Source organism: Clinocottus analis, unplaced genomic scaffold (assembly GCF_023055335.1).
Source record: "Clinocottus analis isolate CAN_PGR_092001 unplaced genomic scaffold, fCliAna1.0.p SCAF_14, whole genome shotgun sequence".
Lineage (NCBI taxonomy): Eukaryota > Metazoa > Chordata > Actinopteri > Perciformes > Cottidae > Clinocottus > Clinocottus analis.
Window position 1 is genome coordinate 17,554,619 of NW_027175865.1, and position 24,374 is coordinate 17,578,992.

Sequence of the window (24,374 nt, forward strand, 5' to 3'; positions counted from 1 at the left end):
GAAATGTCGAAATATGAAGTAGCATAAAATGAGTAAACGCATCTAGTTGCATTCAACCACTTTTTAAACACTAACACTTGTACATTACACTGCACCAGCTGTAAATGTAAAGAACATGAAGGCCCCTTTCCGAACAGCAGGATGTGTAAAATGCAATTTCACTGCCCAACGCTTCACTTCTTCACAAACACAATTTATTTTGTGTCCAACCTAAAATAAATAAATACAAAGACGGCAATAGCCATAATAACCTGACGCGCAGGGCCTTCCATCTTGGGAGCGGTGCCGGTGTTCCTGCAGCCGGTGAAGTCTCCAAATATTAGATGAATAAAATACAATTAGTCATAATGCACGCAAAACACGGCCGCTGATATGTCTGGAAACCCTAAAAAAAACCTTGAGTCAGAAGTGTCTCATCTACAGCTCAAGAAACAAGTCCCTTCATCTAAACTGCTCCGCCAGCAGACTAATCCGGGAGGTAATAAACGCATTCAGCTAGAGAGTGATGAACGAGCCCTTAGTGAGTTCTGCGTCTGTCAGGGGGAGCAGGGAGGGTCCCAGAGCAAGACACGCACTCGATCATCTCTGCCCGGCACGATGCTGAGGAGGCTGCAGAGCTACAAAAAAAAGATGCCGGTGTGCGTGAACAGTTTTCCGTGTATTTGTCGTCGGCTCGTAGGATCATGCAGTATAGTGACAGGTTTACGACTATCAGAAGTTCACCGCTTTTACAAATTAAGAAAACAACACAACATCGTAATACTGTAGAAGGTATAGCCGCCAGCACACATATTCACATGCACACGCACGGGCATTCACAGCGAACGCACGGCCGTACTTTATGAACACACGGCCGCTGGAAAACGATATGTGCCGCCGGTGTGATGGATCAGAAGCATTATGGGATGCCCTTAAGCCACTAGAGTCTGGTGATCTTCCACTTGAACAAGTCCACAGCTCCCAGAGAGATGCGTCTCTCTCTCGGTCGCTGTAAACTGCAATACTGTCGTCCTTAGCGTTTCAAATTAAAAGCACGATATAGAGAATACAAATGAACAAATAAAACAGCATGAAGGAGGAAAAACAATATGTACAAATAAAGAAAAATAAATAAAAACAACATTTAAAATGTATTAAAAATCAACACAATACCTGTAGATATCAATAGAAAACTAATGGGATCTTAGGCCCTCTTTTTCTCAGCGAAAGATCATACAGCAGTAAAATCCCAAAACCCCCCCACCCTTAAAACCCACCCACCTCCACCCCTTCAGATCACACCAGGAAGCTGCGCTACATAATACTGCCTTTTCAATGCCAGAGAGTGTGAACTGATGAAGACGAGCGTCATCTTGTGATATACGTAGTTGTACAGTGTATATATATACATGATGTACATGTGTGTTGGAGAACAAACGGAGCGATCGCCACGCTGCAAAAAAGCCACACTTTGTCACAAGCTCCATGGAACTTCACCATTAAAGAGAGAGAGAGAGAGAGAGAGAGAGAGAGAGAGAGAGAGAGAGAGAGAGAGAGAGAGAGAGAGAGAGATGTGTTCAGGAACATTAGCAAACGCCACTGACGCCTGATTGTTACATGTATGCTTGTCCCTTCAGTTTTCCCAAATAAATATATAATATGTTTATATATATATGTAAAAAAAGAAAAGAAAAAGAAAGTTAAATGATAGTCATGGCTTTTTCTTATGCTCCTTAAAATCCTTCCTCCATCCTTGCACTCGACAACGAACAAAATAAAAAGATGATATGAGAGACGAGAACCATCATGCATTGATTTGAGTGACTGTTTCAATAGCAACAGAGGGTGGGGGTTTGGGGGGGGGGGGGGGGGGGTCGTAAGCTGGGCGAGGGGTTCAGAACTGGGAGGCCGAGCTGGGGTCGCACTGGAGTAGCCGGACGATGGACGGGTCGCTTTTGGCACCTTTGATGAACTCCTCCAGGGACAATTTACCTGCAGGGAAGAGAGAGGGGACATAAAAAAGGCTTTTATTTTGGAGGAATACGACTCCTGTACGGCGTCCTTGTTAAGTGTCTCAATGAATGTAGAATATGAGACCCCTTTAAGGTCTTCTGCTGCCCTTTTTACTGGATACTGTGTTCGTAAGATGAAAAAAGCAATTGGTTTTCTGTTCGCATGGACGGAGCACAGAGACGTGAAACATCCTTTATTCGCCCGGGAGATGAGATTAAAAAACAGTTACCAGCTGGAACTTGTTTTCCACATAAATATGATATATAAAAAGTATAGAGAGGAATAATGTTGTAGCTGGAGACTTTTTTTATTCTCCTGGGTATTGGAGGATGTGTTACAGTCCTAAATGTTGTTTCCACACTCAGACATAAGGATTATAAATGAGTTCTTCCTGAACCGTTTGCTTCTGAAAACCTTTTTTTTTTTACAATAGGATTATTCAAGGGTTCTTTGTGAGACTAAGGGTTCCTTTAGATTGGGAACCTTGGATGTTTTTGCATTGTGGAATATAAAAAAGGAGCTCCCTGGTTCTAGATGAAACCTCAGGAATATAGATTGGTTCTTAGCAGAGGGTTATCTTTGCACCCTTGAAAACGTGGAAAGGTTCTGAATACAACATGCAAAAAGGGTTCTAGGTGGAACCATTACATCATAGAAGGGTTCTCTGGAGAACCTCCCACATGGGTTTTTGGGTAAAACCATGCTCTGATGGTTCTGGGTATAACCCTTTCTGTTGGGTTCTTGGTAGAAACTCTGATTGTGTTCCAGGTGGAACAATTAAAAATATTTTTCTCCAATTAAGACAAGTGGAAGAACCCCAAATGGTGCTAGTTAGCACCTTTCTTAAGCGTGCAGAAAAATGAGCTCATTTCAAAGAGTATTGTCGATAAAATGTCACATCCGTCCCTCCTCCTCCTCCTCCCCTCTTCCTCCCTTCAGCATATTCACCCTCCACTTTGCCATTTCCTCCTCTCACCATCGTTATTGAGGTCCATTTGTCTGAAGATCTTATCCGTCCTCTTCTCCGGCGTGGATTCGTCCTCTGGCATCTTCATCACAGATGACACCATCTTGTAGATGGCCTGATAGACAGAGTGGGAGAAAGGAGGGAGGGAGGGTGAGAACACAAAGATAAGTGAATTCAAGCCGGCGGGGGAACCATCACGGAGAACTCAGCCGACCTCGAGAATGAAGCCACTCCGGCTTTCTGAAGACCACATGATTTAATGACATTTCTTACTCCGGACGCCGAGAGCTCGGCCACAGATACCCGCGGCACGGCTGCAAAGCCCCGGCATCAAACCACCGTGACACACGATCAACAGTGTAGGGGAGGGGCTTAGAGGTAGAGCTCACTCCATTGATCCCATGCGTCGTTATCTGTCTACCGTTACCAGCGCCTCTCCGTCCCACGACGGCATTAAATCAACCTCCTGCGAGCGAGCGGAGACGAGCGGAGTATCAGCAGATCTACAATCAGCTTACGTGCCCATTAACTCAAATCTCCTCCGTTGGGAGCGCAGGGTGTTAAAACTGACTCCAGATCTGTGTCACAGCAGCATCCTTTTAGAAAAGGGAGCTGCTCAGAATAAAAGCCCTCCGAGCTTTTATTGGGTCCCGGCTGTAAAACTTTATCTCTCGGGCTATAAAACAAGTTCATTGCTTTGTCCGAAAGAGATCTGTGTGTTTATCGAAAAGACGGAGAAACTTTACGCGATAAAGACGATGAGGCCGCCTCCCACACTTTTAGATTGGATTAGATGCGTCTTTATTAGTCTCGCAGTGGGGAAATTTGCAGGATTACAGCAGAACGGGTAAAGTGCACACAAGAGATATTGTATAACATAAAGTATTAGTGATATATAAGAAAAACAGTCATAAAAAACCCGTAAAGAATGCACAATAACAATATTATATGGACAGAATAAAATGAATTTATACAGTTGAAGTGATTAAAGACTTGTTTTTTAATGGTTCAAACTTTGCACAATTATGTGACACAAAGAAATGAACTTGTTTCAAAGTGTAGTTGATTCATAAAATACTATACTAATGCAGTATCAATCTACTGCAGCCAACTAAGAATGAGCATATTTCCCAAAATGTTGGGAGTGTATTTGGACACTGGCCAAGAGGAAGGCCGATGGATGCCATCGACAGTTCGTAAAAAGATAGTAAGCCGGCCTTGAGCTATTTTTTTAAATTTGCACGCGGCTCTCAACACGAAAAATTAATAGTTTGATTGCTTTTTATATATTTTAACCTGACCAAAAACATGTATGTCTTTTGATTAGTCTCTCTCTCTCTCTCTCTCTCTCTCTCTCTCTCTCTCTCTCTCTCTCTCTCTCTCTCTCTCTCTCTCTCTCTCTCTCTCTCTCTCTCTCTTCTCTCTCTCTCTCACAATGGGCCCCTCCTCTCTCATCCAACGGAACATAACCTCAATAAGGTGGAGGATAATCCCAGTATTCTGCACACTCAGGGATAAACCCGGGTTAAATTTAACCCGCTAATCTATGAGAACCCAGATAACACACACACACACACACACACACACACACACACACACAGAACCTTGGGGCAAACATCTCGACCAGTCTTTATTTCTTCCCTTCAGAGTGACAGGATTACATGCAGCACTAATGTAGCGCTGTGCTTAACAGCCTCCATGTTGCCAATACTGCAGTCAGCACATTACGATAAGTATGTCTCTTAAAGTCTTTGCACGTCGGTGCTTGAGCCTCTTTGCACGTACGAGTGTATTAACTTGCATAATTAAAGCGAGCATATAGCGTAAGTGCTCTCTCTCTCCGTCTATTCCTGCAAATGCAAAAGTTAATGAATCGGTTTTTTTTCTCGCGGGGTCACCAAAAGCAAAGCGAAGTGTGGTAACTAATATATTGATGTTACCACACACATGTCCTGTTATAACTCCCGGTGTGACTATTTTGTATGTTCTTGCACTCGGTTTGTTCCCCATAAACAGCACATTGACCTGAAGGAAGCTCACTGACTGACACTCAGTGAGCTTCTGTGGAGGAGAAGGACCGTTCCTCCAGTGAAGCGTTTACTCTGAGGCCAGAGTATGAACAGCGCCTACACTCTTAGAAATAAGGGTTCCCGATGGGTTATTCCTGAAGTTAAGGTTTAAAAAAGGTTATTTGTGGAACTAAGGGTTCTACTAAGAACCCTTTACATTCAAAGAACCTCTTGGGAAGAAGGGGTTCCTCAAGGGTTGTTGACAGTATGGGTATCAAAAGGGAAAGCCCACAATCAGCGCTTGAGGGTTGGAGATACAATTCAGATGAACGGGGTTCTCAATAGAACCCCCTGGATGGGTTCTAGATGAGACCCGTGGAACATAAAAGGGTTCTTGCGGGTGGAGTCTTGTTAGAACTCCAAAGATTCTGGATAGAACCTCAGAAGTGGGTTCTGGGTGGAACCTTACACAGATGGTTTGAGGTATAACCCTTCATGTCGGGTTGTGTGTTGGGTTCTAGGTAGAACCCTCTGAAAGGTTCTGGTGAAACCTCTACAAGAGGTTCTACCACGAAGCAGAAGCGGTCCTCCTCTGAGGACAAGCCGAAGAACCCTATACTGTTCTAGTTGTTCACAATTATTTCTCATAACGGACACACAAACCTTTCCACTCCACACCTCCTCAGCCCCCTTTAATAACCAGGCGAACAATACCCAGAGTCCTTTGCTCACCTGTACAATCTCCAGCATCTCATCGCGGCTGATGTACCCGTTTCCGTCCAGGTCGTACATGCTGAAGGCCCACTTCAGCTTCTGCTCCAGCTTTCCCCGTGACGTCACGCTCAGCGCGATGATGAACTCCCGGAAGTCTATCGTGCCGTCGCCGTTGGTGTCGAACGTCCGGAAGACGTGCTCTGCGAACTTGGAGGCGTCGCCGTACGGGAAGAAATTGGCGTAGATTTTCTTGAACTCCTCCACGTTCAGGGTACCGCTGGGGCAATCCTTTAAGAAACCCTGAGGGAGAAGACGAGGCCACGCGAGGGTGAAATGACGTCTTACCTCCTCGGGGTCTAAATAAAACAGTTTTAAAGCCAGTTGGAAATATCAGGAAAACTTGAGCCAGTAAATGTTTCATTAATGTAACGCTTCATTGAAGAGGGGCTTTTCAAAAAGGAGCTTAGTCTCGCATAGTTGAAAGCAGTTCCATCTTCTTTTCAAGGAGCCGCATTAATAAAGCAGCATTGTGCCCGTGAAGAGAAAAGTCATGTCAGCCTCTGCCATTGTGCAGCCGAAATAAAAAGCTCTTTTTTTTTTTTTTACAAAAGGCCTTGAATATATTGAGGCTGAGGGGTGACAAAGTCATTTCCCCTGATTTCAAGGATGGAATCACTTTTTGATCGTCAGATCAAAGATTCTCATGAGCGAAGGTTCTCTGCTCGAAATTCAACTCTTCTTTTTCATTTCCAGTGGCATCCTCCAAGAGAGAACGCCACAACTTGTATTTATTGGATCTGTTGTCAATAAATCCTTAGAAAATGGTGGAATACTCGGGGCCCCCGTGGAATATACGCAGTTATTAATAACGTCTCCCATTGCCGTTAATCTGCTGGGATCGAGCGCCGCCGGGACCGCCGTCAGCGTGGAGAGACCCGGGTTTAAGGGGGGGCTTAAGTCACGGGTCGCGGGAGGCGGTGGGATAACGTGCGCCGCTCTGATTCGGGACATCTGACACAGATGTTCTATAGGTTTAAGCCGTGCCTGAGGCCGTATAGCGGTTACACAAACACAAGAGGAGATCACTCCTGCGGCCGGGTCATCACGCCGAGGCGAGCGTGAACACCGAGACACACGCTGTCACGTTCAGAAGAAGGTGTGATGAGCTGCTTTGTTACAGCAGCAGTGGTTGTAGTGCCTTTTACTGTCACTGTGCACGACTCGTGTCCAACGTACCTTGTACCACTCCTGCAGCTCGTGGTCGGAGAACTCGGTGTTCTCCCGGAGGTCCTGCAGCATCTCTGGCCGCAGCTTGCTGTTCTGTTTCCCCATGGCGACAGGACGGGGCTCTCCACGTGTTCCTCGACGACAGCAGTGACCACAGCACCAGCCCGGGCCGCTTTGCCCCCGACCTGTCAATCAGAGACAAACGGGAAAGCGGGAAAGTCAGCGAGAATTATCCCGAGACGAGGCGGACGACCTCCTGTGAGGAGCGGGAAGCACGGGTCGGTCGGCTGGAGGTAAAAAGAGATTCTGTCGGCTGAAGAACAAAGAAAAAAGCACTCGTTGGTTCTCGATAACTTGAGAGTTTTTGAGAGCAAACAAAAGAGAAACACCATGAGGCGACTTTGACACAATTCTGTATTTCGAGCCCCGTCACGCAGCATTGTGTCACATCCCCTCGACACAGAGTGTTACGCAAAAAAACTAATGTAGCCAGTGTAGCATTAAAACTACTACGTGGCTAACGAGTAGGCTAGTGGGCTAGCTTGCTTTATCAAAGCATGGTGAAATGAACAGCTAAGATTAGCTAGCTTTCTATGTCCACCATTATGTAACGCTACTCCGGCAGCGGCACGCCTCACAGCCCCCCCCCCCCGCCTCGGCCTCCTCTAAGGACTACGTGGCTAACTAGCCAGCCGCGCCCGCTCTCTGCAGCTCTCTGGCGAATTAAATAATCCAGAACGCCCGTGTGACGTCAAGAGCCGGGTTTATCTAAAACAGCTGTGCGTTTGTGTGTCAAATCAGCTGTTTGCCATGTGTGTGTGTGTGTGTGTGTGTGTGTGTGTGTGTGTGTGTGTGTGTGTGGTTGCTCACATCTCCTAATCTTCATCTCAGCTTCGAGCAAAACAAGGACTTCAGGGATGCAACTACGTTATGGATCAACCACTAAGACCCCGCTGCTACCTCAAACTCACATGCAATACATGCGTTGCCGGTGTTAGATGGATTATATTCATGTGTATGAGGCTGCAAGGTGGTGAAAAAAACAAATAAAATAAAAAAAACTTGAATACAATAATCTATATCTAGAGCCTGAAATTGAGTGAAACCTTGAGGGTTTTTTTTTTCAAAGGACTATTGCATCTTAGTGTCCTTATATATTTCCATAAAATAAACTTTTGTAACTGAATTGGAAATTATAAATATTAAAAATGTTAAGGTGTTTTTTAAACTGTAATATATAATATATAATCCATTGAAAAAAAACCTTTATGCCCAATGTGCTGTATAAAGGAACATTATAATGTGTAGAAAAACACAATGAGACCATAAATGACAACAATAAACATGTACAAACACAGCATTATAGACATATAACATGGATGCAACTTGATTTAACTCATCTTATCTTTGTAAGATATACAATGTTTTTACTTCTTAATCAAAAGTAACTCTCACGTTCAGCCAACGCTTACAACCCTTAATAAAGTGCTAATAATGTGTGAAATATAATTAGCTTTTACCTAAAAAAAACATTTTCAGAACTTCATTTGAGCAATTAAGGTGTTTTGGTGTGTTTTTCAGAGACCAGTAAACGACACCTCGAGGGAACATCGAGCGTGGAGAGGAAGAAGAGCAACAAATACATTTTACTTTGCTCCTCTGAACTAGACAGCTAATTAAACCGTGTGTTTCAACATTGATGCGTCTGTGTGTGTGTGTGTGTCTGTGTGTGTGTGTGTGGTCATTTAAATTACAGCATCAGTTGGACTCGGACACCTTGAGGTTGAAACTTGGCCGACCTCCTTTGACCCCCGATCTCTCCTCAGTCACGCTTTGTAATTACGCCAGCGACTTTGAGTGCGCAGCCTGTTTCATATTTGTATGAACTTGGTGAAAGTCACGCAGGATGCGTGGCGGCGTGCGAGGTGAACGCCGCGGGCGGGCGGAGGTCTTCATCTCCGGCTGCCTGCCGATGAGCTTCGCATGCGCAGAAACAAAAAGTCGTCTCGCTGCTCTAGTTAATAAAATTAGACTCATATTAAGTCCCTCGTCCTGAATGTGTGACATTACACGCTTGTGCGCTGACACTGATGCTTGTCGCCGATTCCCGAGCGACTGAAGGAATAACTGTGGCCGTCAATTATGATTTCCTCCTCTGTTTGGGGACCGGCTGCACACTCTGAGGATTAGGAAACAATATAATGGGCTTTTGTCATGTTGCATAAAAATTCAGCTTGTATCCAGACTGTGAAAAAATCCTCAAATGTTTGCTTTTTCCCCCTAAGCACAAAGAAAAATCAAGACATAAATTGACAGAACACATCTCATTTAAATTGCTCGGGTTAGTTTACAATCCTGTTTGACAGATACATTTTTTATTCTTGTCCTTATTATTGGTCTTCTAATCTAAAAGACAAATTAATCTCTCCTCGAGGAGTGATTGAGAGGCGTCTACGTGCTGGAATCTGTCTGGTAAAGTGAGTACTCCTCGCTATAAAACAGTAATTTGTGTGTTTTAGAACGCTGCGTCTCAGAGGAGTGTTTGGAAAACACTCACGCATTGACGCAAACGCTTTTTAGTACCTGTAGAGATTAATAATAGCCGCCCACGCCGTCCAGTTGACGTTTGGAGAACAGTATGTGTGTGTGTGTGTGTGTGTGTGTGTGTGTGTGTGTGTGTGGGACGTGCGAATTAGAGGTGAACATGAAGAAAAAGCTTGGAAGAGAGGATGGGATTTAATTGGCGAGATAAAGATTCGCTAATTAAAGCAGCAAATGCTTTCCTGATGACACACGCATAGACGTACACAGCAAAACCCGTCGCCCTAATTGCCTCGGAGGAAAAGTGAATGAAAAAAGAAAGAAAGCACAAAGTAAAGGTCGGGCTGAGCGGAGAGCGGAGAGTTGATGCGGTTTGCTCGGGGGTTCATCCTGACACACGAGGAAACGGTGAGTCCAAGAAAAACCGACAAAGCTTGACAATAACTCCAAACTAGCACCATGGCTGCTGCTGCAGGGTGAGGAGGGAGGGGTGAGGAAGGAGGAGGGAGGAGGGAGGAGGGAGGAGTGAGGAGTGAGGAAAGAGGGGTGAGGAGGGAGGAGGGAGGAGTGAGCGAGGACCCGGGTTCATACACTGCCGAGTGACGAGTTGGCAGGTGGGCATAATCAGAGGCGACTGGAAGACAGGAGAGGAGCGGCATGGCCACGCAGACGCGGGGGACAAACCTCGAGTCACGACGGAGATCCTGACCAACTGGACCGGACCGCTCCTGCCCGAAATAACTGCACCGCGGTTTGATTGAAACTAACTAAATGTTGGCTCGTCAAAGCGCCCTGGGCTACAGAATTGTCAAGACCCAAACAGTTAATTCATGAAAAAAATGAGCCATGTCTGTTCAGTGCCGTTTCTATTGGACCTCCACCATGGCTGCTGCAGGAGCTTCTATTGGACCTCCACCATGGCTGCTGCAGGAGCTTCTATTGGACCTCCACCATGGCTGCTGCAGGAGCTTTTATTGGACCTCCACCATAGCTGCAGGAGCTTCTATTGGACCTCCACCACGGCTGCTGCAGGAGCTTCTATTGGACCTCCACCACGGCTGCAGGAGCTTCTATTGGACCTCCACCATAGCTGCTGCAGGAGCTTTTATTGGACCTCCACCATAGCTGCAGGAGCTTCTATTGGACCTCCACCATGGCTGCAGGAGCTTCTATTGGACCTCCACCACGGCTGCTGCAGGAGCTTTTATTGGACCTCCACCATGGCTGCTGCAGGAGCTTCTATTGGACCTCCACCACGGCTGCTGCAGGAGCTTCTATTGGACCTCCACCATAGCTGCAGGAGCTTCTATTGGACCTCCACCATAGCTGCAGGAGCTTCTATTGGACCTCCACCATGGCTGCAGGAGCTTCTATTGGACCTCCACCACGGCTGCTGCAGGAGCTTTTATTGGACCTCCACCATGGCTGCTGCAGGAGCTTCTATTGGACCTCCACCACGGCTGCTGCAGGAGCTTCTATTGGACCTCCACCATAGCTGCAGGAGCTTCTATTGGACCTCCACCATGGCTGCAGGAGCTTCTATTGGACCTCCACCATAGCTGCAGGAGCTTCTATTGGACCTCCACCATGGCTGCTGCAGGAGATTCTATTGGACCTCCACCACGGCTGCAGGACTTTCCACAACCACACATCACACAACACTGACCTTTTCACTGCGATCACTCTCGCCCTCCCCACTCCTTGTTTTCCTTCTTTATTTAACCAAGCTGTGACACACGCCTTGCTGTAGGTTTGAGATTTATAGAAGAGTACAAGTTATCCCCCCCTCCTCCACCCCCTCACCCCCCCACAAACACACATAAAACAACAACCCTACATCAATCCCTTCGCACCATCCATCCATCGTTCATCCCTCCATCGTGAGGCATGACACACTAATCCATCTCTCCGGTATAAGTGTCCAGTGCTTGTTAGCAGCAGTTGTCCGACCCCCATGCCTATAAGTCGGCGTGCACGCACATGCACAGACTTTGCCCCTTGAACATCTGTTCCAGAGATACTAAGCAGGTCACCAACCTCTGGGCTGATGAGCTCTGCACAGAGGAGAAAGGAGGGGAAGACAGAGGACAGAGAGAGACAAAGACATGCAGGCACAAAGATGCCATCCTATTGAAGGTGAGAGTAAATCACACTCCCCGGAGACCAAGCTGCTAGAAAGTCTATCTCGTGTATCATCGTCACATTTGAGTCAGAGGCTACTGTAAGAAGAATGGCTGACCATCTTTCAAAAACCCAGAAAATCGCCTCACAACACTTTCTGCATGGAGTTTTGACAATAAAAAAAAAGATTAAAAACCAATTTCTCTGGTTCAGAACAAGGTCATAGCCTGGAGCGAAGTCGCAATCTTAGAAATAGAACAGGAACGGATATTGAGCTGTTTTCTGCGGGCATTTGACAAAGACCTAATAAAATGGAGATTGTAGTTGTTGGTATGGTGACAACACACGTGAAGTGTTGTTGCAGCTCGCCAGAGCGCTGCAGAGAGCGGGCGCGGCTGGCTAATTAGCCACGTAGCTTGTCCTTAGAGGAGACTGAGGCCGGAGGGCCCGTAAGACCCGTCGCTGTCGCTGGCCAGCAACCCGCTGTAACCAGTGTAGCGTTAAATGATGGTGGACATAACGAGCTAGCTAACTTTAGCTGTTAATTTCAGCAAGCTTTGATGAAGCAAGCTAGCCCGCTAGTTAACCACCACTACTGTAGCTTTATTGCTACAAATAAGCCAAACAAAAATAGGCGGAGGGCAGGATTTCTGGTTGCAGTCACTGGGGCTAATGTTAGGTCATATTAAGCTAATGTTTAGCTAGCTATACCAGGCAGTAAAAACATGACTTCACTGCTTGTTTTCTTCCTTTTATGTTAAGTTATCATCAAAGGGTTTTGAGTTGTTTAATTAAAAGTCCCTTCAGAGTTTGGGTGTGTAGTAACTTAACAAGTAATTAGCATTTTTTTCATTGACAGTGAGTCACACAGTGGGAAATGAGATCACATTATTTTTCATATAACCCATAGTGTAGAAAATTTTATTTTTGGTTTTCTTTGAGTTTTTGATGAACAAAAATAGATGAAAATAAGTGCTGGCCTGTGTTGAGTTTTTCCTGGCAACGTCTTAGACACGTACTGTCAAAATAATTAAAATAAGTCAGAAATCAGATGCGCAAACTGTAAAAAATGAATGTATACATCGTTAAAATGAAACCATTGTGAGCTGATTCTGAATGTATTTCTCATTTGGGCAGCCAGTAGACAGATATTGTGTGCCAACATTATAATTGGATTTTTTCATAAGGCCATTTTATTGCCCTGAAAGCCCTCAGCACCTTACGGCCCATCAGTGGACACTAAAAGTAATTGAATTCTTGGAGTCGGCTTCGCCGCTCCTTAAGGAGAACTGAAGCGAGTTTCACTGCACATTTTACAGACTGTTGAGTGAAATCCTCCCACAACCAGGCCAGGAGTGATTTCTCTGGACAGCCATGTGAAATAAAAAATATCAAAAAAAGCATATTGACTACCTGCGGCCAGAGAGGGTAACCATCCTCATCATCATCCTCTTCATCATCAGAGGGTCAGATGACTCTGGCGAGAGCGCCCGGCCAATGTCGGTTTTTTTTTAATAAAAGGCCTGTTTCAGTGTGTCGGCTTAACTTAGACCGCAGTAGATTGAAGCGGAGAGAAAGCGGAGGAGAACCGGCTGAGGTGGAGGAGGAGAGGGGGAAGCTGGCAAATCGGCAGCAGGAATGAGAAAATGAGAAAGTCTGAAAGAGTTAGAAAAGAGATAAGTCCAAAGTCCAATTTAACATTTTAGGGAGCCAGTCTTTTTTTAATGTGCTTATGAGACAAGAAAATGCCGTCTTGGTATCGCCTGCCAAACAGCTCGGTCATTAGGGAGGAAGAAGGGATGGAGAGACGGGGGGAAGACGGCGAGGAGGACCGGAGAACAGCGGCGGTCGGCAGCGACGGGAGGGGTTGAAGTGGTGCACCAAGAAGAGAGCAGACGGCGTTGATGCCATGTGGAAAAAAAGAGGGACAGATCAAAGAAATGACAAGCACCATTGATTTTCTTTTTCTTCACTTGAGTGTTTTCAGTCTCCCGTCGCGGCGTCTCAAAGAGCAGAAATCTGAAAGGCCACCTGAGGCGCCGGGCAGCTTATATACCTTTCATTCTTTTCTTTCTTTTTTTCTTTCTTCCTCCCCTCCAGCTCTTTGTGTTTTTCTCCCTTCCCGCACACAACTTCTCTCCGTCATGCTGCAGAGCCCTGCACCGTCTCGCTGATGATGATGATGCTGCTGCCTCATGCTGAAGATGGAGTAAGAGGTATATAGTGTGTAGGTGAAAAAGAATTTTCACCTAGTGACGTTTTAATGAAAGAAAGTTCCTCGTTGACATTATCGCCGTAAAAGAAAAAGGGACAGCGTGACGCTGTGCTGTTGTGGGAGCTATTAGAGCTATTAGCTAAAGCAGCTAAACGTGACATCGCCCAAAGCGAGGACCATCTGAGGAAAATAATATTGTTATCCTTGTAACAGCTTGATTCCCTCTTCCTGATCACACTGGGGAGGACAGAGTGATCGGCACAAGGATGAGGAGGATGAGGAGGATGAAGAGGATGAAGAGGAGGAGCGGTGTGTGATCGATTGATTGTGGTGGTCGGGCCAAAGAGGCTGGGGACAATTTTTGTTGTTATTGTTGTTGTCTGAATCCAGCCCCTGCTTCTAGATATAAACAATGGATTGGAAAGTGAGACCTAAGCTTCTCTCATCCACCCTGCTCACTCGTTCCTACTCGTCTCCACTCTGAGCCCTCAATGCCACCGCGACCGCTGCAGGGAGCTGCTCATCAACACCAAGGAACTCATCTCCATATTGCTTGTGTTTCCATCTTAAGAGACAGGGAGAGAAAAGGGAGAGGAGGAGGAGGAGGAGGAGGAGGAGGAGGAGGAGGAGGAGGAGGATGAGGAGGAGGAGGAGAAGAAGAATGAGGAGAAGGATGAGGAGGAGAATGAGAAGAAGAATCGCCTGCCAAACAGAAGAAGAAGAAGAAGAAGAAGAAGAAGAAGAAGAAGAAGAAGAAGAAGAAGAAGAAGAAGAAGAAGAAGAAAGCATTGATGAAGATGCAGAGAGTTATTGAAGGAAAAGACATTTAGGGAGTAGTTAAAAATAAGAATGAGGGCTGGTCCTCAGTGTGGAGCTCTCTCTCTCTCTCTTCCTCTCTCTCTCTCTTCCTCTTTCTCTCTCTTTCTCTCTCTCTCTCTCCGGCTGCACTCTGAGTTTTCAGAGCATGTCAAAATCCCGATAATAACTCCCAAAGAGGGAGCATGCGCACACCTCACTGCACTCTGCGATCTCCCTGCTCTCATTTAAAATGACTGAAGTGAAAAAAGAGGAAGAAAAAACACACAGAGCAGCTGACGATTTGGCAAATCACCGACACCGAGAGGAGAGGAGAATGTGATGAAGCAACATTTAAGGTCACAAAAGTGCAGGAGCGGGAGGCTTAAAAGGCTTATGTGGTGTTGCCTTCAGAGGGAGAGGATGAGAGACACAGAGGACGGCTGGAGGCAGAGCCGGGACGTCTTTCTTTGAAGGGAGTAACTACTAATGAGAAAGAAATCACACTCCAGAGATTGCAGAGGGATTTACTCGCCTAATGATTCCTCTCCTGAACATATCTAATATCAAATACCCGCTTTTTCTGAGTGGATGAAACGGTTCGTAGATGGAAAAATAAAAGGTAAAAATGCCCATCACACTATGAATTACGGCAACATTGATGTCGTCAAATGTCTTCTTTCATCCCACCGACAGTCCAAGAGACTTTATTTATCAGATAGAACTCAAATAAGAAGTAAATGATCACATTTGAGAGTCTGCAACCATCAAAAATTGATATTCACAGATTAACTTTCATTCAATCGTCAAACCGACTAATCGTTGACGTTTTCAGACATGAACATTATTTACATATTTCTTAAAATACGCGACCACGCACAAAGAATATATTCCTTGTTTCACTAATTACTATTGAAAGGTTTGCTTTGGGAACTGTGGAGCTTTTCCACTGAGTGTACACACTGAGCGAGATGAGTACGATGCAGCCTCAGAGAGGCTTTTTTATTTTCTAAATAACTCAAATAAATACAAATAGATAGATGAATAGATAGATGGATAGATAGATAGATAGATAGATAGATAGATAGATAGATAGATAGATAGATAGATAGATAGATAGATAGATAGATAGATAATTACTTTATTGATCCCCAAAGGGAGATTCAAGACATACAAATACCTTTGTCTTGTAATCTCTACGAGCAAACAATCTCAATCCAACTCGTCCTGCTTGATCGGGACCTCTCGAGAGTCTTTTTTAACAAACTTTGCTTAAAATAACTATATCAACAGAGTGAAAAAGTGAAGGAACAAGATCAGATCTGTCTTACAAACAGAAGTGAGCCCTCGAGTACACTGGTCACGCATAAGACGAGTGACACGGGGTCAACTTACGCCGTCTGCCGGGTGCATTTCCACTCGAAAGCGTCACATGAATAACCAACAGAATGACATTTTTCAATGTTCTGTATTTGCCACGGGACGGTGGCACACTTGCCCTGCGGGACACCGGCGGCGGAGCCTCTTTTCAGGAAGCCGGTCCTCCATCTGGGAAGAGGCTGACCTCCATCTATTACACGCCCATCAGAGGGCAAAGCTATTTCCATCTGGGTCACAACGACAAGAAGCGATGTCCTCCATCCAGAAGTAACAAACTGCTTTTCGTGACTGAACAACTTCCAGCGCGTCCCATCGAGTGCCTCCACGTGTTCCAGTCCCTCTACGATCAATCCTCTGTTGTGAAATCTGGGAATTTATTTCCGGACTCTGAAGTCACGCAGACGAACCTCTTCCCACAAGGAACGAGGCGAGCCGGGATAATATAGCTTTCATTTTCATAAAAACATATTCATTCCAGTTGCTGTTTATTAAAAAGTCATGTTTCTCTTGTTGTCGTGCTCTCCTGATGTTCTCGAACACACAATCCTCTCTGGCTGTTTCATTTTTAATCAGAAAGAAAGAAAGAAAAGCCAAACAGCATTGCAAACATGTCAGCGTACGGGATTGCATGCGCACACATTCTTTCTTCTCTCTTTGAAAGGTGGAGATGTAAGCCAGCTGATACCAACATATTCATTTATGTAATATTTATATAATACTTTTCAAGCCTCCTCGCTGCCTTTTCCTCATGAAATATTTAGACTAGAAAGCTCATCTTCACAGGCGGAGACACAAAACTCCCCGTGTAGCCACGCACGCACACACACATTGTTCCCTTTCTACATGTATGACACACTCTGGAATACACTGGACATTTGCATATATTAATAGCACATGCCCCGTGAACGGGTAGGGAGATACAATGTGACCTGCTGAGTGACAGAAGAAAGCCATTGACCCTTCCTTAAGCCCCGCCCCCCCTGCTGCTACTCTGACAAGCTGTCAGAGCCAGCGTGGAGCCACACGGACGCTGACTGCACTCCAAGAGAAAATATGATCCGTTTTCTTTTGATAGGAAAAAGTCATGGAAGAGAGACGCAGACAGAATCACATGTGTTTCAAAGGATGAATGCAGGACGTCGAACTGATTCCTCGGTGAAAACAGGGAGAAGATAGAAGCTGAAGCTCCAGACCGCAGAGTGACAGTGAAGCAACGCGTCACCTGGCGGTCCAGACAGAAGATGACAGAGCTAAGAAACAACATTTTTCCTGCAAAGCAAGTAGTTTCAATATTTAAAAAGCAAAAGATGCATGTGTAGACATTCAGTGGTTCCTTCAGGAGCGAGTCAATGATGTGCTAGCGTCCTCTGCTATCGTTAGCTCCACAGGTTTTTATGTAGGGATGTAACGCTTATGAACGTATGCAACTCCTTTCACTCAGTGTCACACAATGTGGAACCAAATCAGCCTAAAAAATGAAGACAATCTGAAATTGATTGCATGAGAGTCCGTCGAGCAGAGCGCCACAGATTGAGTTTCCAGCTCAATCACGATATGAAATCATCCCAAATTAATTAGAAATCTGCAGGAAATCACAACTTTGGCAGAAACTTGAACCGTAAAATTATCTCATGCGCAATGGAAAAGATATCATGACCATAAGAAGCTTCATATTGGCATCAAATAGGGGAACGAAAGACAAAATGGATGTGGAAACCCAAATAGACACATTTTCATGTGCATGTCCATGATGGCATCAATCTCGCTTCACCATGGTCCCCGTTGTGTTGCGCAAAGATTGAATACAATTCATGTCAATCAAAAATGCCTCAAACATAAAGAGTCCTTCATATGAGTGAGCGGCAACTACCAAGTTGCCTGAATGTCGTATCTGTGTTTTGACCACAAAATGACAGCTTGTTTGGTAACATTGTTTTCACAATATGTTTAAAACCAGCCAGATGCAGCAACTCTCACAAGCCCACTTGTTTTTTGTTTTCCTCCTCAGGGCAACTTCATTAAAAGTAGCCTAATTGAGCTGCAAACCAGCCCAATCCAAGGCCGGCTTATTGCACGCTGCGATTGGCCAATCTGCTTTGTAAGCAAAGGGTCAAACTGCATTGAAGACAATGCAACAATTTATATCTCATGCCCCCTTTGCACTGTGCAGAAATGTGATTCCCCACATGCAGAAAAGTGCACAGCGACAGTCATAAAGACAATAGTGTGGGCGGGTATGATTACAGTGGTATTTTTTGTGTGTGTTTATGTCGGTGAGTGACGGCTTTATGGGTTACAACAGTAAAATCAGGCATTTAGTCCGGCGCTGAGAGCACTCAAAGCTGTTGCTCAGAGCTTGTTTACAGCAGCATATGGCTCAGGTCAGCGCTGCATCTGTCTCTCCATTCACAGCTCGAGTTAGCGCTAGCTAGTGTGTGAGTGTGTGTGAGTGTGTGTGTGTGTGTGTGGGTGGGAAGGGCCGGGTTAGTAGAGAAGGCGAGCCTCGTGTCGGCACAATTTGGTGCATGAAAGAGGGGAGTCAAGCTATCCACAATATGTGACTCTGAGAGGGAGCGAGGAGGTTAAACACAATGTTTTTGAAAAGAATGATGAAGCAGATGAAAAGAAGGATTAAGGAAAACCAGAGGAGCAGAATCGGCTCCGTGCGGAGCTGTGACCTTTAGAGAGAGACTGTAATTCTAGCACGGGGCATAATAATATATGAAAATCCATATGGTGTCTGCCACAAACACAGTCGCGGCCCTGCACACTGACAGCTTGTTATATTGGCGGCGGCGCTCACGCGAAGACGCCGCGGCCACAAGCTAGCTCGTCTTCCTCTCGGAGAGGCGGCTCGACCTCGGCAGCTGAGCCGGCGTCACAGTTCAGAAGCCGGGCTCCATTTCCTCCAGGGGGCACGGCGATATTTATAGATGCACTTTAAAGACGCCACTGTACTGTTCTCTCCTCCAAGATAATCCAACCCTTTGTCAGGAAGATGCAACAGATATTCATGCTCTCGTCCGACTAATGTAAGAGAAATCTGTGCACTCAAGTGAGAACCTCCTCGATTTCTGAGCTGATTCTGAGACCTTGAACCAGATCGAGAAGTGCACTTCCTGAGGAAAGAGAAGACCACAGCACCCATACAGCGGTCGGTGTAATCCTGTGGATGAATTGAGGATTATGATCAGATTATTGGAGCAGTTCTTAGCAATGATACGGTGTTCACGGGCACATACTGTACATGTCAGTAGAGGTTGGAGCATGTTATGAATCAATTTGCCGATTGGAACCGGATCATTCGGTTCAAACCGAGAACGTAATGCTCATTATTTCTTCACCGTGTCCTCAATTTCTATATCCATATAACTAGTAATATGAATCCAAGTTTTCAGGGGTTTTAAGAGGAAAATCTCCCCATCAACCAAACAGTGGTTCTGTTTTCACGAGCGAGTCAATGGGGGAAGTTCAAGTCTTTTCTCAGGCCCAACAACCTGATACATCAAGTTTCCTATCGATGATTTGAGTGACATTGCCGATCTGACCCCTAAACAAATCCACAGGACCTCGGGCTCAGGACCCCCTCAGAGGTCACAAGTTCTATTCCTGCTGCCGGGCCGAAGGAGAATCCAGATCTTCTTCTATCTTGAGCCGCGATCGATCGGCCGACACGCGACACCCGTCCTCCTTGCCCTCTCTTCCAGCCTCTCCTCCTTCCTCCGGCCACCTCCCTTCCCCCCTCCCCTCTATTCGAAAAAACGCTGCCAATGTCACTTTGTCGTTTCTTTAACAGCCTCTGATCTCTGCTAAACGCCTCGGGCCTCGCTCGCTGCTGCCTGAGCTCCCCTGGTGCCGCTGCTCTAGTTCTCTCCGTCCCGCTGCTGCCAACGAAAAACTGGCAGCGGGACCCGCCGGAGCCTCGCGCCCCTGCGGCCGTTATCCTCGTCGCTAAACCGGCCAAAAAGTGGGTTTGGCGAGTTCGCCCTGGTTTAGTTTTCTGGTTAAATATACAAGAGACGTACTGGAGGATCTAATCCCGGCACACCTGGCGCGCAGGCGCTCAGGTTTAATGGGTCTCTGACGTGCGAACACACACGAAACTACAACAAAGTGAAACCCGCGTGCACCCGGGAGAGGACGTCGTTCAGCTTGCGGTCAGGTTTGGTTGTAGCTCCGGTGTAAACGATATCGTAAGGGTCGCCCTCACCTAAATAGGACACTGAATCAAACCTCTCTCCTTTCAACTGTGTCACGTTACCTGAGAGGCGAGCCGTCCCACATGCGCCGACTGTTTAAAGGGTTACTCCGACCCCTTTCTTTAAAAAGAAGTTCTCAAAGGGCTCCTAAAAAAAAGGGGACATCCTTTTACCGAGAGAGCCCTCCTCCAGGGTGAAGGGCTTTCGAGGCAGAGTGTGTTTTAGCTCGAGTCCCAGAGACACGCTCGCGGCCACGAGCGCGGGAATCGCACACTTCACAGGACGGAGATGGCAATTATTCTCCCGGCGTCAACTTCCCTTCTTTGTTGCTGGAGGCAATTACCTGCTTATCCAGGTCACGGATGGTTCTGTGATGAGGAAACAAAGACAGACGGCGGGCTTGCACATTACTGGGGTTCGGGCGAGATGACGCCGCTCGTGGCTTCAATGCTACGTCCTTTTTAATGCTTCACCTCAAAAGCACCGGCCGTCCATGAGTCTGAACCAATCAGGAAATAGAAACTGGTTTTGCCGCACAAAGAATTTCTTCCATAGAGTTGTGACGGCGCTAACTGGCTAACTGAACCGCCCGGCTAACGCGAGGTTGACGTTTAAATTAAGGATTTTTTGTTGTTGTCATTATTGATTGCTGAGTGATTGACTATTCCTGCTACTGGCGTATTCCCGGCTATTCCCAGATATTCCCAGATATTCCCACACCACACAAACAGCACATTCACATAAGTCCCTCGTTTGACTCGAGCAAACAATAGAAGTTAATTATCTTATCTCCAGCGTCCCTCAGTGTCGTGTGTCAAAGAATATATCTCGACACTCGGTCAGTGTCGCTGCATTTTGACAATTTCTCCACGAATGTTTTTATTAATGTCACGCGAGCAGGGAAGGGAAGAGGGAAAGCTCTGATAATGTGGCGCTTCGGGGAGAGTCGGGGCGGTGAGAGGCAGATGGGAGCGGCAGGAGCGGCAGACTGCTTCCAGCTGCTCGCCGGCACAATCACAATCACACTCTGACGACAAGATTACGACCCCTCTGGCTCTCCTTTTTTTTCTTGTTTTTTTCTGTCCTCCCTTCTCTATCTTTACACTTTCCGACCCCTTTTTTCTCCTCCTCCCCCCCCCCCCCCCCCCTTTGCACTGCACACACATCATCTGTACCATATGACCTTTTCTAATCACCCGAGGAGGAGAAACACCGACACAGTGAATCCCGCCCGTTGGCCGGCGTTCCCCCTCGCGTCCAACATCTGCTTCTAACACCTCCTTTGAAACGTGGGACTCATGTAACAACCGTATTGAATGAATCCTGAAAACACTTTGGTCGGAGAGCTGTGGGGTGTTCGCCATATCGCTTCATCCTCACACGGCAACAAATGAGGATATTTACAGTTCGCCGCGTGCCTCTTGCTGCTCTTTTGCCCTCCGAATATAGATATTATCTTCACATCATGCAAACACGACCCGGGAAGCAAATCCCTTTGAGTTTGTTGCGAGTGTTGGGGCTCTGACGTGTGTCGTGGCGTGTGGTTGGAAAACACGGGAAGAGCAGTGAAAAGTCATCACAATAATACCATGCAGGACATTGCTCTTTAATATACTTACACAAAGAGGATTTAGCCTCTTTCTCACAACCGCAATCTAACTCGGACTTTATTTCAAAGGGAAACAGGATGTCTTGGACACACGGAGGCCTGCGTATAGCTCAGGAAACGACCTCCGTCCTCGCCACGGGGCCCGGGCCGCGTTGTAGCTGCCTCACTTTCGTATTCCTTTTCGCTGGTGATGAGAGAGAGAGAAAAAAAGAAAAGAGAGAAAGTGTCTAAAAATACCAGCAGGAAGGGAAACGGCCGACTCAGCGAGAGTTTGCCCTTCGCCAGCGCCAGCGTCGCACTGATAGAGGCCCACGAGCACGGCGGGATGGAGAGATATCCCACAATGCAGCTCTGCGACTGCTGCAAGTGTGACTTACGACAACCTGAGTGATGACACGCCCCGTTGCTCCTTATTTTAGCACGGCGTAATAATTATTGGTTTCACATTTTAAGTTCTGGGAGAGTTTCTTTGAAGACTGAATATAAAATGTGTGATAGTGATGCACTCTCACACATTTTGACATGATGGAAATATGAATCTATAACACACGGTATGATTTAGTTTTACGTTCCACTCAGGCAAAGCTTCGTTTGTATGTTATTGTGCCTCATAATGTGTAATTTATTATTCATTTAAATGGATCCCTATTAGTCGTCACCGTGGCTGCAGGAAAATAACCAACGAAAGCAATTTAACTGAACACAATCGAAACAGTTGCTTCTTTACACAAGCGGCCGTTAGGGAGCGGCGTTACGGTTCGTTTGGAGCCGCGTCCCCGGCCGCCTGGCGAGTTACTGACTGTTGAGGGAAACATGCGTCTGATATGCTAAATGCTCCATGACTAGCACCAGCGAGTCGCTAACTTGGTGTTTCTGCTGTTTGGTGCACAAAAAAAAAGAAGAAAAATGGCGCCGTGACAGTGAACGGAGCAGTGAAGTTGTGGGCCGGACAACGATGAGCTGTATGGCTGCACTGTAGCGACAACGGAGCTGCGGATTCAGGTGATAAGTCCTCATATTTGTAGAATACAAATAAGCATGAAAGTAAATTTAAGGGATCGACATCAAACTTCCAGCTAAATGTCTCACAACGACACACGGCATGAGAACCATTAATCCTTAAATGTTACTATCGTTGACATACCTAGCTCTCTCTCTCTCTCTCTCTCTCTCTCTCTCTCTCTCTCTCTCTCTCTCTCTCTCTCTCTCTCTCTCTCTCTCTCTCTCTCTCTCTCTCTCTCTCTCTCTCCTCTCTCTCTCTCTCTCTCTCTCTCTCTCTCTCTCTCACTGTCCTGTCTTTCTTTATCTCCTGTCTCTCTCCCCATCTCTCTTTCCTCCTCTCCCTCTTCTGTCTTCTTTCTTTCTCATCTCTCTTACTCTTCTGTGTCTCAATTATCTCCTCCCTCCCTCCCTCTCTCTCTACTTCCTCCTCTTACCATCTGTTCCCACCCTCTCCTGGATGTGTGAGCATAAACACAGAGTCAACGTGTGGATGCTCGTGAGCCTCTCTTCCTATATTAAGACTCCGTACGTCGGCTGGAAGCATCGGATCTGCTACATGTAAGAGGACAGAGGTCCTTCTATTCACAGACACGGAGGAACACAAAGGTGTTTGTGTTCATGTGACGAGCGCACGTGAACAAGCTCCTCCCACTCCTGTCAGGATAATAAAAACAGGAGTTTACCGCTCCAGCGGGAGCTTTGTTATGAGCTCCATCACAGTAAAGACACCAGAAGGTTTGCATGTTAGGAAGAGAGTTCTGCTCACGGCCCCAACGAAAACCATGTGAGGTCAATGCCCAACCTCAAGAAACGTAACGCACCTCATACCTCAAGTTGTGCATGTTGTACACTCAGTGAAACGGATTGTGCAACACTGTAAGAAAGTGCCTGGTATAGCTAGCTAAACATTAGCTCAATATGAGCTAACATTAGCCTCAGTGACTGCAACCAGAAATCCTGCCCTCAGCCTTTTTCTGCTTGGCTTATTTGTAACCAGCGTAGCATTAAAGCATGGTGCTAACTAGCGGGATAGTTGTCTAGCTTGCTTCATCAAAGCATGGTGTAATGAGCAGCTACGGCTTGCTATGTCCGCCATTATTTAATGCTCCACTGGTCGCAGCGGGCTTGCTGGGCAGCGACAGCGACGCGTCTCACGGTCCCTCCGGCTTCGGCCTCCTCTACTCTGGAGAAGGATAAGCTAGGTGGCTAACTAGCCAGCCGCGCCCGCTCTCTGCAGCTATTTTTGTGCCTCATTTTACTTTGTTTTTTTCTTATAATATAGCATTTTTTAATTCTTAATTCTTCATTGTAATTCCTGTTTTTACCTTAAGTTTATTGTAATTACGTGTGGAGAAAAGTTGTCTGGAGCAACTTTGCTATCTGTGAATATGACATAAAAATATCTTGAATCAAGGATACACATTGTGTGTTTGGATCAGGAACATTTACAAGAAAACCCCCTTTGACTACCATGTCAATGCATTATTGAGTATTTTTCCACAGTAAAGTCAGAGTTGACCCGCTCCACCACTGTCATCCACCACCACAGACGCTAACTACTTGTTTCCAGTCATTAATTCTCATTAGGAAGTCGCAGCTGTGC

At 46.1% G+C, this 24,374-nt stretch overlaps 1 protein-coding gene across 1 annotated transcript in view; it reads right to left on the minus strand.

The window, feature by feature from the left end:
• Positions 1 to 1,274: 1,274 nt before the first annotated feature.
• The window catches only part of hpca (hippocalcin), a 28,828-nt gene continuing 5,728 nt past the window's right edge, over positions 1,275 to 24,374 (minus strand). The window contains exons 2-5 of the mRNA XM_068575301.1: positions 6,919 to 7,094; positions 5,701 to 5,982; positions 2,969 to 3,074; positions 1,275 to 1,971 (exon numbers count right to left, since the gene is read on the minus strand). Of these exons, the coding sequence (XP_068431402.1) occupies positions 1,874 to 1,971; positions 2,969 to 3,074; positions 5,701 to 5,982; positions 6,919 to 7,014 (582 nt within the window). The 5' untranslated portion in view covers positions 7,015 to 7,094 and the 3' untranslated portion in view covers positions 1,275 to 1,873. The remainder of the gene's footprint in view (positions 1,972 to 2,968; positions 3,075 to 5,700; positions 5,983 to 6,918; positions 7,095 to 24,374) is intronic.